The sequence below is a fragment of the Seriola lalandi genome, unplaced genomic scaffold (genome assembly GCF_002814215.2).
Source record: "Seriola lalandi dorsalis isolate HSWRI2012SDOR001 ecotype SW California unplaced genomic scaffold, Sedor1 jcf7180002054983, whole genome shotgun sequence".
NCBI classification, from domain to species: Eukaryota; Metazoa; Chordata; class Actinopteri; order Carangiformes; family Carangidae; genus Seriola; species Seriola lalandi.
The window spans coordinates 417,166-434,711 of record NW_019525532.1 but is presented as its reverse complement, the minus strand read 5'-3'; the positions used below and the strand labels follow the sequence as shown (position 1 = coordinate 434,711).

Sequence of the window (17,546 nt, the reverse complement as noted above, 5' to 3'; positions counted from 1 at the left end):
GCAAAAGAGCTAAGAAAGCATTTGTAAAGTACTCCAGTACAAGTAAAATTAGATGTGACCCATGTGACACTGTTTGAGTTTTTATACTTCAATGCACAAGTATCATCTTACTGTTGTAGCTGGTCAAAGTAACTAGTTTGAACTACAGATAGTGTATACACAGTTAGGTAGTTTAACCAATTGGTTCCCAGCCAATAGGTTGGACCCTTTCAAAGGTCACAAGAAAGATCTGGAGGGGTCATGAATAATGAGGCAAGAAAGAATCCTGTCTTGTCAAATCTTCGTTTTTTGTGAAAGGCGAAAGAAACCCTTATTTTCTTCCTTCCTCAATCTAATAAGTATTTCTTTTAAATGCTTAATTACTTACAAATACTTCAGCACAGTGCATGATTAAATTTCCCACACTGCTGTTATATGTCTTAAAACATGTCTGATTGGGATATTTAAGTGAAGAATCTGAATATTTCTTCTATTGTTACAGAAATTTAAGTATAAATTTACATAAAATGAAAATACTGTATTCAAAATAAAGAAACACAGTACTTGAAAGTAAATGTACTTACTCTGTGAGAGAAGTCCTGGAAGGCCTTGTTGCATTTTTGTGAATTAAAAGTGATGTATGACACTGACACCTTGTGTTAAGAAATAAACATTTCACTTTTTAGACTCCTTTTAGATATTACCCGCGGCCTGTATTAATACACGAACTTGTAGTGTTTAAAATAAGGAGGATTAATTAAGATTAAGTCTAAAACATTTGATTTGAAGGAACATTTTTATGAATGAGAGAAAGAAAAATAATTTGACATCACAAGCCCCGCCCCTCGTGTCATGAGCTAAAATATACGGAAGTCGCTCAGAACTTGTCAACAAGAAAGGCCGACTGACATGGTAACGTACTCGGCTCCTCTCCCTCTCTCTCCCCCTTTTTAAACCGTTTTATTATCCTTTTACCGCGTGTGACCTACATGTTATGATTTATTTGGTCACTAAACTACCAAGTATCGTGTTCGAAGCCGTTTTCTTGCGGTGTCGGGGCCTAGAAGAAGCGAACAGACGAAGAGAGATGGCAGGGTGTTAGCGGTTAGCTTGCCAGGAAGCTAGCTGTTAAACCTCTAAAGAAGGCGAGCAGCTGCTCCCTCCTCCTGCTCCAAACCGAAACTAACTCGCAGCGTAATCTCAGGACATAGTCTAAACTCGAAAGGGACATCATGAGGTATTAATCGAGCTGAACTGGAAATATTTGTGGTTTCACTTCAGTAGGAATAATAGAAAGACTCTTAAACTGTTTATTTTTATCACGGAAATGGTGGCGGTCCTGGCGTCATTGTTGAGAGGCTTATGGGAAGGAAATCGTTGTGTTGTGTTATGTGTGGGCGTGTAAACATTGTGTTGGAGATCAAAATAACCTCAGCATTCAAGAACCTACTCGTACGGTAACTTCTTGCCCGGATATATAACGTTATTGAATTGTTAAAATCGTAATTATGAGCCACTCATATTGCAGTACTTACTTGTGTTTGGCTACAACAATTGCTCCTGGGTTAACTACCTCATTTTATATTTTCTCATCAGGCTAATAAGTATGTCTTTGTAATGTATAACGTAGGAGCAGATAATCGAAATAGGTGGAAAATCAACTTTTATTTCAACTGAAATCAATTGCTCCTAAAAAGGAGGAAGGAGGGAGACCACTAGTGAAATTTACAAAATAGAGTTTAGGTCATTTATTTAAATTATGATGAAATAAAGTAAGAAAGACTAATTAAAATATATGAATAAAAGTATTAAAGTGTTATTCTTATGTAGAGGTCTAACAGTTGATATTGGTACTTTCAAACTAACAATTGTTTTTCTTATTGGTTAATCTTCTGATTATTTTCTAATCATTTGTTATGCAAAATGTGAAAAAAAAAAGCCTGATATGAATTCCCACAGCTCGGGTTAACATGTTCAAGCTGCTTCACTTTGTTCAACCGATGGTTCGAAACCCAAAGATATTTAGTAAGACTAAGACATCAGCAAATATTTACATTTGAGAAGCTGAAGAAGAATTATTGGCATTTTTACTGAAAACTTACTTAATACAGGTTATCAACTATCAAAATTGTTGCAGCTTAATTATCTGTATTTTGACTAATCTATTAATGGAGTAATTGTTTTCCACCGGTGTATAAAGGTGGAGAGAAGCCAAAGCCACCTTAGATGTTTTTTTCATGTCTATGGTATCATCTGTTGTGTTTTTTGATGCAGGGGGTGGTGAGGATGTTAGAAAGAGATATTGTGATTTTGTTTGTTTCCTTTTTAAAGCAACGATTTTTTCAGCTTAAACGTAACTATCAAATTCTATCAAACAAGACTGTTGTTAACTCACTGTTCTGATGTATGTGTTAGCCGACATATCTATAATTGATATAAGTCATGGAGTGATAATATTACGAGGCTCAAAGTTCGATTAGTTTTTGACAACTAGATCAAACACATCTTTCATTCATCTTCTTGTCTTTCACTTTGCAGGTGAAGTCTTCCTGAACAAAACCTGCTAAGATGGCGCCTCTCTGACATTTTCTTTTTACCCTTTTTTTAGTCTTCAGTTCTTTTTATAATTTCCAACTTTTTAGAGGAGAAGCATTACCACAATGACAGTCACTTACAACCTTTGTGCCCTCCTGGTTTTCACCATAATAGGTGAGTGGATACACATACTGTACATCTCTGCCCTTGTGTGTATCTCTCTAAGGGGCCTACTTTAAATGTTCATGAGGCAAAGGTCATGTTTTCACATTTATGATCTCTGTCAGCCGTGGTGATTAAACACTGGCCTGACTTGTTCTGTTTTTGCTTGTTTCCTCTGCAGCATGCAGCCGTTTTGAGTCTGCCCTCGCCTCTGGTAAGGAGACAATTACTCGGCACTCAATCTCATATTGTGTCTATGGATGTCAGGAAAGGATTTTTCAATGTCACTTTCTCGTTTCATACTTTCCTATAACCTACAATGTGTCATAGTGATGATAAAAGCAGCCTGAGCAGATCATATTTAACAGAACTTTCACTTGCTTAACTATTTCTCTGAACTATTTCCAACTGTAGTTTGAAAATAGGTGTTAGGAGAGGCTTATGGGTTTTTTACCATAAAATAACACTTGAAGATTCAAACACATTTTGACTTCCGAACCATTGCTTCTTTGTCTCAGCCCGCTGTGGGCATTCCCTTCAAGTCTTAGACGGCAAAGTGGGAGAGATCAGGAGTTCTGCTTACCACAGCTGGTCCTACCGCTTCGGCTCGACCTATGACTGCTGGGTCATCAAGGGTTTGGAAGGAGAACCCGTCGTTCTCAGGTAAGGCTGCTGAGGGAATTTCAAATACCAGATACACACGATATTGCTATCAGAGTTAATCAGATATGGAGTATTCCCCAGGATAATTATATACTTAATTGAGGTGAATATCATGTGAACATTTGCAGACTGGTTGTGCACTATATTGATTGTCTTTCTATAATTAATGAATAGAGCTTGAGCTTGCCTGATCATTTTCTGTAGTTAGGATGTAATGTATTATGGCTGGTTTAGAAGTTGGCAATATGAATAAAATCTTCTGGAAAAATCAGTCAGTAAAAATTAATTGAGAAAGTTTTAAGGATAAACTAATCAGGTAGGAAGGTCTGATGCAAAGGTTATATAAAAATACAAATACTATAAATTATATGCCAGCATTTCAGACAGTTGACAATTTATATGTTGCACTTTCTCTTTAAGTAAGGCTGGTGCTTCATTTCAAATATTTTTTTCAGCTTTTCCCAGTTTTCAGCACGGTGTAGGAAGGAATGGGTGTCAATTAAATCGTCAGCTGGCGGTGAGCCGGTTGTCCTTTGTGGCTCCAAGCTGCCACCGCCCATGGAATTCCCAGGGGGAAATATTACAGTGATGCACCACTTCCTCCCACATCTGTTCCCTGTGTCATCGTTTCTGTTGAGCTATGCCAGAGGTATGATGGCATGGGGATTTTATTTTCTTGAACAATCTTTCGTTTGAGCATTTGCTAAGTGCTGTCCTCTTGAAACTTGTCAAGGAAACAAATGTCTCAGCGTTTCTGCTGCAAGTTCTTGTTCTTGTCAAAAGATCTTTATTCCTTTTTATCCCCTTCTGTTTCTACACATTCAGACTCGGGTGATTGCCCAGAGACGTCTTTTGAATGCCTGGGGGGGCGTTGCCTTCCCCTGTCCTGGCGCTGTAATGGCCAGGTGGAGTGTCTTGCTGAAGGTCCTGGCCTTGGCACCGATGAGCGGGACTGCAATGCAGATGTGGAAACCCCAGAACCCCCAAAACATGACATCACACTGGCAGAAGAGACAGAAAGGGAAATGTATACAGAGAAAAACTATGACTCAGAGAGGCGTAAGGCCGCAGATAAAACACAGAGCCCAGATAGGTCAGCTGAGATAGATACTGAGTCTGATCTGTGGGATCTGCTGAAGGAGAGGGAGGAGGACGAGGCCCAGGTGGATCAAGAGCAGCCACAGACTCATAAGGAGCTGGCTGTGACACCCACTCCCATTGAGTGGCCTTGTGGAGGCCTCCTCCAGACCTTTTACGGGACCTTCTCCCCTCCAGCCATTCGGGGTCCTGCTCTGTACTGTGTCTGGACTCTGGACCCTCAGGATTCCAGGCCACTCAGACTGGACCTGCAGCAGCTGGTGCTGGGGCCCGGTGATAGACTCACCATCTACAACAGAAAGGAAGGCAACGGAGACATTATAAAAATTGTGAGTTAACTTAATTTATTCAGACATTTCCAGTCCAAACAATCCTTTTTTTCTTTTTTTTTTAAGTATTGTGAAACAAACTCTATGGTAACGTGATGTTCCTTTCCTGCGTTTTGACAGGTCACCAGCGCCTCCAATTATAAATCAGTACAAGTGGAATCTCATACTGGCCTATTGTCGATGACGTACGAGACACTTCCCGGCTCAGAGGGAAGTGGGTTCAACGCCACATTCCACGTTGGGAGCTACTGCCCTCCGTGGGAAGGCCGGTGTGGGGGAACATCAGGAGGTTGCTTCACCCAAGAGCAACGCTGCGATGGGAAATGGGACTGTCCTGAGACGGGGAAAGATGAGGAGGGATGCAGAGGCTGCAGTCCGAACCAGTTTGCCTGTGGAGTGGCAGGACAGAGGGCAGTGGCATCCAGCCACTTCGCTGGCAGGCCGGTGTGTTACCCAGTCACAGAGAGATGCAACTACCAGCTGTACTGCGCTGATGGCAGCGACGAGAGGGACTGCACCGTGTGCCAGCCGGGGACCTTTCATTGCGACAGTGACAGGTGTGTTTTGCCTGTGTGTGTTTTCCTACAGACTGAAAACCTGGTTATCTGATTGGAAAGGACAGCTGTCTAATTGCTGTTCCCCAATTTTCTCTGCTCTTGCATGAGCTAAAATGAAAGATTAGAGTTCATTCTTGATCTTGGAAATAACAATTAATGAAACAATCTCACCTCCAGGTCCATATATTAGTTATTCTTTGACCATATCAAATGACTTCTGCAGATTGATTTTGCTCAGTTGCCATGGAGCTATAGATGTTCAAACCTTTAATCTCTAGGCCTTTTCACCTCTAGCTGTTAAAAGTTGATATTTAAAGCTTATTCTCGACCTTGAAAACAGGAGTTAACAAAACAGTCTCTCTCAAAGGTCGATTTAGTAGCTGTTAAGCTACTATTAGTCTGTTTTTGTCAAATGGTGCGTGTCTTCATTGTGGTCAGGTTAGTTAAGTGCTAGGTGTGTCTTAGTTATTGCATAAGTGTGAATCAGAGGGTGTGAGCAGAAACCTGAACATGTGAGAGTTTGATTGCATTTTCCTGAAGTATGAGGTTTATTTTGTGTTGCACTTAAGTAAAACTTACATTTTCTGGGAGCGTAATGAGTAAAAAAACAAACAAACCATAACATAAATTCAGTATGTTACAGTGTGTGATGATTCAGTCAATATTCAATAGATGAAAAGAAGGGCCTGAGATTGTGCAATATGTGCCCGTTTTCAATTTATTGTTGCATTCAGCGTAATAAAAGTGTGACTTTAAACTTGAGAATGGAAAAAAGGAGTGCTGTGGCCAATCTAGAGTGGTTACTCCACAGCATGTATAATACAAAAAACTGTACTTTATAACAAAAACAACCAAACATGTTGACAGATAACAGACATCATCTCGGCTAAAGAGGTTCAACACTACATTGTGAACAAGATTTGATTCATGGTGAATTGTTGAAATTAACAGTGTATGGAATTGACAGCCCTTACATTAGCTATTAAAATACTTTATCCATAATAACACTTACACATTCTAATACACTATTACAGTATCTGCTTTGTGCCATAATCATGGTTCACAATCTCTTTAGTTTTATTTCGGGTTATCCCCCCAGGCCTCAGGATGTGGAACAGAATCTCTCACTCATAATATTCCTGCATACTCTAACACACAAACGGGCCCATTGTGCTGTCTGCAGGTGTGTGTTTGAGAGCTGGCGCTGTGACGGCCAGGTGGACTGTAAGGACGGCACAGACGAGCTCAACTGCACCGTCATCCTGCCCCGCAAGGTCATCACCGCGGCAACGGTTGGCAGCCTGGTCTGCGGGCTCCTGCTGGTGATCGCCATGGGCTGCACCTGCAAACTGTACTCGCTCAGGACACGGGAATACAGGTAACTGTTTTGTACATCTTATCTCAATTACAAGCATATGTCTTCATTTTCTAATACTACCTCTTCTGCAGTTTATGCTGTATTCCTTTAGTCATTTCACTGTTCAGCTGACATGTTTGCTTTCCAGATATTGTAGCCTTCGGAGATTATTTTGGTTCTTTTTAAACAAGCATAATGAGCTTTTTCATGACTACTTCAGCCAGGTTTTGTGTTGATAATCTGACATAGTGAGTCACAAGAGGCAGACGTTGTTTTCCTAACCGCTACCTTCAGTTGCTGCCAACACTACCAGACAGCGCCTCTCAAACACCTCAGAACCTCCCACAGCACAGCCAGTACACATCGTACTCACTGTTTTTGATAAGACACTTAAACTACCAGTCTGCTGTTGTAAACAGTCGGCTTCCCACGTGCAGTTTGTCTCTAGAGCCTCCACAACAAAAACTAAAACATGCTGGTAGTCTGTGTGAGCGAACGCATCTTAATGTGTCTGTTTTCTTGCAGCCTGTTTGCTCCAATCAGCCGCCAGGAAGCAGAGCTGATCCAGCAGCAGGCTCCTCCGTCCTACGGTCAGCTGATTGCCCAGGGCATCATCCCCCCAGTGGAGGACTTCCCCACAGAAAATCCCAACGAGGTGAGAGAGAAGAGCATCACTGGGATAAACAGCTGCTTACAGGATGAACATGAGCTTTTTTTGTGGCAGATAAAGCAATAATCACCGTTTCAGATCATAACTGCTCTGTTCTCTTCTCGTGAACACAATATCTTAGTAACGCCATGATGGTTTGCAGCTCTGTTCTGATTGGTTTTGACTGTCTGTCTGTCCCATTCGCGTGGATGCGATACCTCAGTAACGCCTTCAGGGAATTTCTTCAAATTTGGTACAAACATTCACTTGGACTCAAGGATGAACCGATTTAGATTGTGGTGGTCAAAGGTAAATAAAAGATCTCCTTGCAGGACTAACTGGAAAGTGTCTCCTATTTCTAAGTATTTTTCCAAAAACCTGTGTTGTAAAAATCTGGGTTTTCCTATATTTGGTCCACTGTGATATATTGCACTCCTTAGTTCATGTACATGCAAGCTGGATTTGAGTCTTGTTTTGCATCTTTAATGTCAGTATCTAGTTGTTAATCCTGACAAAGGCCTATTTGTTGGGCACTTAAATTTAAAGCACCTGACAGTAATGTGAAAGCATGCCACACTAGAAATCAAACCCCTGAAGTAAGCTGTGTTAATTCCTTAGACCTCCCCTTGAGCCTCAAAAGACCATTACAAATTAATTTGATGCTCTAAAGTTTGAAAGAAAGGAGAGAGAATGAAAACACTGTCTTACAAACTGAAGATGGCAGGCACTAATAATATATTTATTCATGGGAAAAGAGGCCACATTGCTGAGTTGCACATTCTTTGACTCTTCAGCCGCACTGAGAATAATACAGCCGACAGGCGCCCTTGTGTCATCGGTCTTAAAGTCATGTGCTCCACTTTAGTCTTATTAATCCCCGGCAGCAGGCTTTGAGCTGACAAAGGAAGAGTGTTAAGGTAAACACTAATGTGCTGTCACCGTGCAAGTTCACATTAAAGTGCTTTATTATTAGCCAGGGAGGACAGCCAGGGTGATCGAGGAGGAGGGATTAACTGTATAAACCAAAGCGTGTGATGTCTGATGGGATATGCCCGAGCTCCCGACTTGAACTTGAATCAGTGTTTTGTTCATAAGAAACTTACTAGTTTGATTTTAATACCATTGTAGGAAATCAAGTTGTAGAAGGTGTTTTGAATGATTTGCTCTTTTCCACTCTCTCTTTCTGTACGTCTTCCTTCACGCCAGACCTCGTCACTTTCTCTGAGGGGAATTCTCCAGCTCCTCCGCCAGGATGCCGCCAGCTCTCCACATCGCAGACGCAGACCCCGATTTGTCCGCCGGGCTGTTCGCCGCATGAGGAGGTGGGGTCTAATCCCCAGACCTCCCTCCAGGCCGACTCAGGCATCAAGCTCCAGCCAGCAGCAGTCAGACGCCGCTCCCTCCGGTCAGGAACCAGCTCACTCCACTCCCACGAGCTCCTCGTCGGCTGTGGAGGCGGTCAACCGGCCGGTGCCTCAGAAACTTGGCCTGTTGGCTCAGTCAGAGCAGCAGCATCAGCAGCAGCACCAGCAGCAGGAAGTGTCATCTCCGCCACCTGTCGCTTCCCCACCTCCACCTCCGTACGCTCCCCCAGCTCCACCCCCGGCCACCCCACAGTCTCCTCCTGTCACCGTCCCCCCGAGCAGCCCCTCTCTGGCCTCCATCTTCCACACGCTGGGCCTGAGTATCTCCCTCTTCAGAGCCTCGCCCTCTTCCTCCTCGACCAACTCCATGCCCCTCTCCGCCTCCCCTTCTTTCTCCTCGTCCTCTTCAGATGACGAGGTGCTGCTTATCCCCCTGTCCGAAGACAACACTTCAGAGGATGATGTGCCCATGCTCACCTGAATGATTTCCTCACCCGCCCAGTAACCCACACCACCTCTTCTTTATTTCCTTTACCTGCTAATAACTGAAACCCAGTCTTTCCACATTTGTTTGAACTTCAGCACAGGAGCGGCCCACAGCGAGACTCACCCTCACTGTGCAAGTCTGGTGCCTTTTTGAAATTGCTTTGATTTGGATTTGTTGACTTATGGAATCAAGTATTTGACCATTTCTAGAGACTTCCTTAAGAAAGTACACGTTTTAGACGAAAAGCATGGCTGATGTATGTTGGAGAGTAAGTGTAGGTGAGTATTGGTTGTGCACTTAATTAATGCTGGGCTGCACATTGAAGGTAAACTTTTGCACAGAAGAATCTTCCCTATCCAGATACTGAGGCAGGCTACTGTCAGATTGAATGATTAGAGTTTTTATGATGGAAACTATTGTGTTTGTATGACTGCAACTGTGTGAATGCATTTGCATTTTAGTCTTACATAGACAGTGGAGTATGTTTGTAGACGTGGATTGTCCCGACATACTCCTGCCACTTGCATCCAGTCTCATGTTATATCACAGATATTATAGAAAAAATAATTTCCCCTATTTAAGTGCCTTTTGAGGAGTTTTCTGTAGATTGCTGGAGGTGATTGAGATGATTCCTGAGATTCCCACACTGCACACGTAACACACAGAGGCACGTTTTCCTTACATCACAGCACGCATCCACACGTCAGTGACTTTACTATAAAACATGAAAAGAGATGCATGTCTACTCTGCAAGCTGGCAATAACTCTTTGGGTCCCCTGTTTTAGTGCACAATAATTGCAACATAATCGCGTGTTTAAGTACACACACGTGTACACTTCCTAAGTGAATGTATGTAATCTACAAAAAGCAAATGTGTCAAAAGACAATCTCTTTGGTGCCTGATTTTAGGATGTGTATGTGTGTGTGTATGTGTATGTGTATGTGTGTGTGTGTCTGAACAGGAAGATGAGGTGCCCCTAGTGGTGAAAGGGGCCCCGAAATCACAAAATAACCTCAACTTGAATCTTCAGCCCCTGAGGGGAAGTGATCGCATTCTGTCACGTTTTGACACAACAGACTCGTGGTGTGCCATTTGTATTGTTGTACATTTTATGGTGTTTTTATTTCAGCAAGTTACTTATCCTTTTTCTCTTCAGTTGTTTTTTTTTTTCTTGCTTTGTTGAATGTATTAGGGTCAATGTGGAGTAGCCAGAAGTTTTAAATTTTGCAGTGTAATGAGGTAAATAAGAGAAAAACTGATTTTATGATTTATTAGGGTCAACTTCACTGTATATAAGTAAAAATGTGGCTCAGATTAAACGATTTGCACTTTTAGGTTTCGTGTATTGTGTTGACATTTTGGTAAGTGAAGTGCATGAGGGACGGCTGACACCTCAGTAACGGAGTTGAAAGAGTTGTTGCTTTGTGCTTTGTATTCAAACGTCGTGTCGAAATTCACACAGACTCCTGAAAGAGCTCTTCAGAGGTTTTCCTGGAAAGAAGGCAGAAGTTGAGATCGTCACTCGGGGGCACAGGATAAAAGGTGAATGCTGAACACTGAGACTACATGGAGAGATGTTGCATCGAACAACAAGGTAATTCTAATGGCTGCATTTAATGTTAGTGATAGGTTCATGCTGTAGGAAAGTGATTGTTGGAGGTGAGTTTCGCTCTACATTGCTCTACATGCTATCCTAGTTTCTTACTGCAGAGTTGGACCACATGGTTAAAAACATACCACAATAATCTTTGATCTAGTCTGGGAGATTATGATAAAAATAAATAACTTTGTGTGTTTTCTTTAATGTATATTTTAATGTTTGTAAAAAAGTGGGCATCATGCTGTGAGTCCAGTACATTATATCTACCTTAAAGTGACCTGATAATCTATCCAAGGTCTAACATATATATGCATTTTTCTCATTGGGGGAAAAAAGAAAACTAATTTGACATGATATGCTACATGTATGTGAACCATTTAAGCTAATGCATGATATTTAAAATGTGATTTTAAAATAGGCCAGTAAACAAGAAAGCTAAACAGACTAATGTAACACGACTTGGGTATAAGAGATTGAGCTTTTTTTCTTCATTTTCAATGGTTCCATATTTTCTGTTGAGTTTGGCAAACTCAACTTTGAACTCAGAGGATTTTAGGAATACTAAAGTCATGAGTTAACGTTTCTACAACACGTTTATTTAATTCATTCAGTTAACTGTTGTATTTTCTGTAAATACTGTTGCAAAGATCTTTCCACGTTGCTGGGGATATAATTCTGGTGGTGCAATCAACGGATTCACAGTACTCAGTTACTAATTCATGTATTGTTGTAAAAATAGTCAAATTAAAATACACTGATCTTAAAATGTATTGCTTTTTAATTAAATGTAGAGTCATCTACTTTCAGGTCAATAAAACCTGAGGGTTAAATTCCTTTTAATCATGAAATATTGAATATAGAGTGAATTTGGAACCTTACACTATTTTACATCTCAGTATATAAATTAAAATAGTAGAGTAATGTTATCTTATTTTTTATTGTTATAAGGGCACCTCTTCTCTATCATAAAGATTAACTAGGTGGGATCCGCAACAGTCAGGAGAGACCTCACTTCCTGCCTCAGACAACATGTGAAACAGTTCACCATCGTCCTCATGTGACTTTTAAATAGGTTACAGCTGTAATTATGGTTTTACCTCCATCCCAGAGACTCTGGGTGGGGATGTTGGCGGTACTGGTGGTGGTTGAGCTCCCTGGAGCCCTGCAGAGGTGCATCTTTGATGAGGTTCAAGCTCAGGTTGATGAGGTTAGACCTGCGCCCATGCATCCAGACAGCCCACCCAACAAGCCCAGACTCAGACCTCCGACAGGGCAATACACCAGTCATCGAGGGCGGAGGATGTCACCTCTGCGTGGCCTCTACACATCGCCCACTCCTGCTTCTCCACAGCCAATCAGGATCCACACCTGGATTCCAAGAGAGAGCAGCAACCTATCAGACGCTGAGAAAGACAGAATGATGTCAGCATTGGAAGAGGCTGTGAGGATGGTGTCTTCTTTATTATCAGGTGACTCACTCACTCACTCACTCACTCACTCACTCATATACAGACACTAATGTATATCAACTATTGACCTTAACAGTGAACAGAGCACCGGGTCCTTTGCTGCTCAGCAGAGACATCAACAAATACTGCAAGTTTCTCTGGAGCAATTCAAGAACTACCAACTACAACAGGTGTGTGTGTGCGTGTGTGTGTGTGTGTGTGTGTGTGTGTGTGTGTGTGTGTGATTGTGTTAGTGTGTGTCGTCAGCACTAATCCTTCAAACACACTCCTTCGACCAGATGTTCAACTGCTTATCTTTAAAATTCTTTCCATTCATAGTTTACAAACCATTGAAAAATAGATTTATGTTTGTTTTAGGTTGTTGACAGTTCATTTCTCTGCATGTGCGCTTTATTCATTCACCACAACATGACTCACTCCACACAGAAAGGCCTCAGGTGGCTGTTTCTGGATTTGAACCCAGGGCCTCCTTGTTGTGAAGCGCTCATACTTTTATTTCTTTAATGAAACTAAAATGATTTTCTCCAAATTATAAAAGATTATATAAATCTATTAATGTTACGGCATAAAAAAATCACCAGAATTAGAGGTTTGGCAATTTAAACAAACAGTGATGTCTTATAGTTGATGAACAGTCACCCTCATCACTTTTGAGGATAAAGTAAAGCGGATTAGTGCAAACATCTGCACTGTAATACTCTGTAAAATACATTTAATAATGATTAGTAGTTTTTAGTGGATCAACATGTTTTCCACTGAAACTATTAACTTAAGGAGATATGTCATGAAATAGATATAAAGAGTTCGTTTTCTTCCTTCAGGTGTGGTCGAGCCAACAGCAACTACAGGAATGAGACCTGCCTGGATGTGACAGTAAGTATCGGTCTGACTGATTTTATTTTATTCCTTTGGTGAGCTAAAAAAAAAAAAAAGAAGTACAAAAACGTATGGAGTGTGTTTATCATCTCTATCATCAACAGATCCCAGATGATCACCTGGCTGGATGTGATATTTACCCGGAGCCTGATTCGCCTCGCAGGACTGTTCTCAGACCTGAAGGTGCTGGACTCCCTGACACCGACTTCCTGCTGTACCTCCACATACAGTCCACTGACAAGTGTAGAGCAGAGGTGAAGACCCACTGACAACACTGAGGTCTTTGACATTACTGTGCAACATATCCACAAGTGTTGTATATGAAGTAGTTAAAAGGTTTTCAATGAATGATAAAATATGTTCAGACAGCACTTTTCTAAAGGAAGTTACAAGGTGTTTCACAATAAAACAGAGAGAAACTATAAAAATGAGAGAACAACAGGCAGGCTTTACTGCAATCACCTCTAGATTTTTATTGTCTTTTTGATTTTATTTACATCTTCAACACACTGTGCTTTGATTTTGATGCTGCATTAAAACATAAAATGTAGTTGTGTCTATACATTGCAGAAATTTCCTGGGATGAAATTACACATCAGATTATTTCAACAGCAAATATTTAAACTTTCCTTCATTAATGACTGAAAACTGAAAGAGAAATAAAACATGCTTTGTATATTGAAATAAAAAACGGTGCATTGCAACACTAAACTTTATGAACTCAAGGTGAAAAGTTGTGTGTCCTGCTTTGTACGGGGATCTCTACTCATGAATCTCTACTGCAGCTGTTTTATTATCATTCACTGCTTTACTTTTTTTTTTTAATTCTATATTTACTCTTTCTGTGAACCCAGCCTAATGTGTTGGCCTACGCTGTCCGCTGCCAGGCAGACACCCATGGGCGACCTGTGGCTGGGGTGGTGGTCATCTGCAGGGACAAATTAACAGCAGCTGCATACAACCACCACGCTACAGTACAGGTATGATTTATTATATTAATAACTCTGCTACCTGAAGGTTTTAATTATATGCAGTTTCTGTTTAAAATTTGTCTTAAATATGACTGAAAACACCAAATAAAATAAATGATGCTACTGTGGGAATATGGGAAGCAGGAAGAAAAAGTACAGATTATAATGAATAATCTATTTTCCAGACTGTGATCCACGAGCTGTTCCACGCACTCGGGTTCTCTAAAGATCTCTTCCACACCTGGAAAGACTGTTCCTCCTCTCCTCAAGGTTTTTAAACCCACGTTTGATAACTTTATATCACTATATAAACATACTGTGCAGTTGTTCCACATACTGCAGTGGGTGAGAAATAAAACAAGTAGCTTAAGATATATTAAAAAAGGCAGCTGAAATTAGTGAAAAGTGATTGAATGAATAAAGCGAATAAAGTACTATTAAAGGGAAATAAAGATTAAAACTTTTCAGCTCTTGAAGAAAATACAATCAGAGAAATAAAAGTACAAAAAAAGAATTAGATGCTCAGAGAGTTTCCTCTGATTTGTGCTGCAGTGGGTGCTGGATGTTCACCTCGGGGGAAAGTGATTCACTCTGACGGATCGGGCCAGATGAGGATCTACACCCCATCTGTCATCTCAGCCCTGCAGAAGCACCTGGCATCAACTGACCCTGAGCTGGGAGGACCGCTGGAGAACCTGGTACTGAGAGTTCAACACACTCTCCCAACACTTTCAACAACAGCTTTCCTCACCTGTATCAAACTTCCAGCTACCTACCTGCCGTGCCTTCTTCCCTCAGGATGCACCTTCAGGCAGAGTGTCCTCTCACTGGGAGTCCCGGGTCCTGAGGGGGTCCATCATGGCAGCGGTGCTGGAGGACTGGACCACAGTCCGGATCGACCCGGTCACTTTAGCTGCATTACAGGACACGGGCTGGTACACGGTCAACCTGAGCCAGGCACAGAGTCTGGTCTGGGGCGACGGTAAGGGGTTGTGTGTTGTGGAAAATCTGCTTGATTATAATAATAATGCTTTAATAAAACTAGTGTTTGCAAAGATATTACAAGGAGAATATTAGACATGCAGCAGCTACAGTTTAATTATAACTACAAAACAGCCTGACCTCTCAGAATGTGTGTTTCTGTAGGTGAAGGAGCCACGTTTGGTTCCCTGTCAACCTGCCAAGACAACTCCTCCTCCTTTTTCTGCACCGGCAGGTACGTTTAAAGCTGTATGTTTGTTTTCCTCTGGATTACAGGTCACTTTTTCTCCTTTTCATATGATATTTCCAGCACTAATTTTTCCATAATTTTTTTCTCTCAGTGGACGTGGGTGTCATTTTCTTCACCTCCACAAGGGGGAGTGCCAGACGGATCCATACCTGGAGGGATGTGGAGTGTTTAAACCCCTCCAGAATGCAGTAAGTTACATTTCCTCTCTTGAAAAATCATCTTCACCAAACATTATCACCCAGATTTTATCTGGACTTGTAGATTTACAATTTTGTAAAGCAGTAATATCTGTGTTTTATACATGTGTTTGTAACATGTGCTTTTTATTGCCATTGCGACACCATGTTTTGACTCTTTGTCCTCCTCTTGTCCTTCAGAGTGAATGTTGGAAAAAGGAAAACAGCGGGCAGTCAGCTGAAGACGACTGGAGCGGGGAGATTTTGGGCTTCAACAGCCGTTGCTTCTTCTCTAACCTGACCAGACAGGTGCCTGTGCTTGTAGGTGAATGCATGTCGCCTGTGTTTTCTGAACTCTGTCCTTTGTTAAACATTATTTCTTTCTTACTCCTCCTGCCTTTCTTTTACAACCAGAGTCAGTTTCTTGAGGTTAACAGCTCAGTGGAGGGCCGCTGTTACAGACACAGGTGTACTGGACCAAACAGGTTCCAAATCCAGGTCACTGGCTCTGAGTGGGTGGACTGTCCAGCAGGAGGCACAATTCAGGTAACATGACCCCAACGTGTGACTATAGAAAGCTGGAAATCAGTGGGGTTTGTTAATAGATGTAGGTATGTATATAATAGAACCTACCAAAGTTTTCATTTGACATTTAATCATCATTAATTTTTCTTTGCTGTTTTTACTTCCCAGATAAAAGGATTTCAGGGTTTAGTCTTGTGCCCTGACAGGAGGTTATGCCTGTACTCTGACATTACTCCTCCCTCAGATGATGTCAGTACATTTCCAGCTTCTTACACAAGGCAAGTATGATTTTAAAAAGCCCCCTCTTGGTTTACAATAACCTGTAACTCATACTAACCTAACTGATTTCTGTTCAGTGACCCCTATGAGACGTTGACTTCAGTCCAGGATGGGACCTGGTCTCCGCTCAGACCTCCTACACAGATCACTGTAGCCACAGCGCTCTGCTTCACTGCTGCTGTGTGTCTCCTGGCTGCACTCATGGTGTTTTACAGGAAATGTGGCTCCTGCAGGATCAGGATCCACACTGTCCCAGAGGATCACAGGAACCTTTAAAAACCTAAAGTGTTGAGAGACTTACAGCTAAACTGTAACTTTGATGGCTTTTTCCCCCTGTGTAAAATATTTCACGTATATATGATCATTTTAATGTGAAAAATAATTCATTCAAACTGTATTTTTTTATGTGAGGTTTTATTTAATAGGAGATAGAGTTAAGTCATAAATATTATTTACTGTGAACCTGACTTAGCTAAAACTGCCTCACACATAATGATTATACTCAAAGAGCATAATGAGAAAACATGGCCAAACAAACCAACTAATAAACAAAAGAAATGGTCAATTTAAAACTAACAGATTGAAGAAAGATGATATTTATTTTCATCTGACATTCATGTGTCATAGCTACAAAAAAACTGAGCCTGAACTGAGAGCATGTTTTTTTCTGTGTCATTGGGCGTGTGATTTTTTTTTTCTTTGTTTGTTTTGAAACGCATGAAGGAGCTAAAAAATAAGGTAGCTGACCTTTTTGGGTAGATATTGTTCTCATGGGAATTTCTGGAAACGTGTGGCAGAGATTGAAAGTGAAAATCAAATATCTACACCATGGCAGTGGTAAACAATAGCGAACTTATGTCCTGCAATCATGTGATTTCTGAGAAACGTGTGGCTCAGATTGAAAGTGAAAATCAAATCTCTGCAGTGAAAAACACAGTACGAGATGTTCTTGTATGTATGATCATAATCATTATGTGTGGGGGCAGAAAACAAGTTGATAAACAGTTTTAGCTGGGTCACGTCCACAGTACAATAATTATGTAATAATAATTATCTAATAATTATCTTTAAATATTAAAGGAAAATGACCATGATCTGATGAGAATCATTAATAGACCTATTATATTTATATATAATCGCCGATGACAGTGAAAGCGAAAGGAACGGAAAATAGTCTGCTAGTAGATGGTGCAGGGGATTTCAGGGGAAATCCGCTGGACCCCCCCCCCCCACCCCC

General features: G+C 41.2%; 3 protein-coding genes across 5 annotated transcripts in view; all 3 read left to right on the top strand.

Moving 5' to 3' along the window:
• The first annotated feature begins 825 nt into the window (after positions 1 to 825).
• Positions 826 to 10,516, top strand: lrp10 (low density lipoprotein receptor-related protein 10). The gene is made up of 10 exons (XM_023396823.2): positions 826 to 891; positions 2,518 to 2,688; positions 2,858 to 2,890; positions 3,195 to 3,339; positions 3,795 to 3,988; positions 4,165 to 4,766; positions 4,887 to 5,323; positions 6,507 to 6,701; positions 7,206 to 7,335; positions 8,536 to 10,516. Exons 2-10 carry the CDS (start codon positions 2,640 to 2,642, stop codon positions 9,172 to 9,174), a joined length of 2,424 nt encoding a protein of 807 aa, XP_023252591.1. The 5' UTR covers positions 826 to 891; positions 2,518 to 2,639; the 3' UTR covers positions 9,175 to 10,516.
• A 127-nt stretch (positions 10,517 to 10,643) lies between these two features.
• cirop (ciliated left-right organizer metallopeptidase) lies at positions 10,644 to 17,400 on the top strand. Of its 3 annotated transcripts, none has more exons than XM_087171267.1 (15): positions 10,644 to 10,776; positions 11,891 to 12,251; positions 12,328 to 12,421; positions 13,073 to 13,124; positions 13,232 to 13,381; positions 13,982 to 14,107; positions 14,284 to 14,368; positions 14,651 to 14,796; positions 14,897 to 15,080; positions 15,245 to 15,314; positions 15,421 to 15,517; positions 15,707 to 15,814; positions 15,920 to 16,051; positions 16,199 to 16,308; positions 16,387 to 17,400. In XM_087171267.1, exons 1-15 carry the CDS (start codon positions 10,729 to 10,731, stop codon positions 16,583 to 16,585), a joined length of 1,962 nt encoding a protein of 653 aa, XP_087027393.1. In that variant the 5' UTR covers positions 10,644 to 10,728; the 3' UTR covers positions 16,586 to 17,400. The 3 variants fall into 3 exon arrangements, with proteins under 3 accessions (XP_087027393.1, XP_087027392.1, XP_023252551.2); XM_087171266.1 differs by having other exon boundaries at positions 15,707 to 15,826; XM_023396783.2 differs by having other exon boundaries at positions 10,644 to 12,251; positions 15,707 to 15,826.
• The window catches only part of LOC147817247 (E3 ubiquitin-protein ligase RNF19A-like), a 2,260-nt gene continuing 1,851 nt past the window's right edge, over positions 17,138 to 17,546 (top strand). The window contains exon 1 of the mRNA XM_087171260.1: positions 17,138 to 17,146. Coding sequence (XP_087027386.1) covers positions 17,138 to 17,146 — 9 coding nt within the window. The remainder of the gene's footprint in view (positions 17,147 to 17,546) is intronic.

Excerpts from the sequence above, each read along its gene's own strand:
- lrp10 (XM_023396823.2), top strand. The coding sequence starts at position 2,640 with ATGACAGTCACTTACAACCTTTGTGCCCTCCTGGTTTTCACCATAATA. Across the intron at positions 3,340-3,794 it reads GGAGAACCCGTCGTTCTCAG|CTTTTCCCAGTTTTCAGCAC; the intron begins GTAAGGCTGCTG and ends TATTTTTTTCAG. Across the intron at positions 6,702-7,205 it reads CTCAGGACACGGGAATACAG|CCTGTTTGCTCCAATCAGCC; the intron begins GTAACTGTTTTG and ends GTTTTCTTGCAG.
- cirop (XM_087171266.1), top strand. The coding sequence starts at position 10,729 with ATGCTGAACACTGAGACTACATGGAGAGATGTTGCATCGAACAACAAG. Across the intron at positions 10,777-11,890 it reads ATGTTGCATCGAACAACAAG|AGACTCTGGGTGGGGATGTT; the intron begins GTAATTCTAATG and ends CCTCCATCCCAG. Across the intron at positions 12,422-13,072 it reads AGAACTACCAACTACAACAG|GTGTGGTCGAGCCAACAGCA; the intron begins GTGTGTGTGTGC and ends TTCTTCCTTCAG.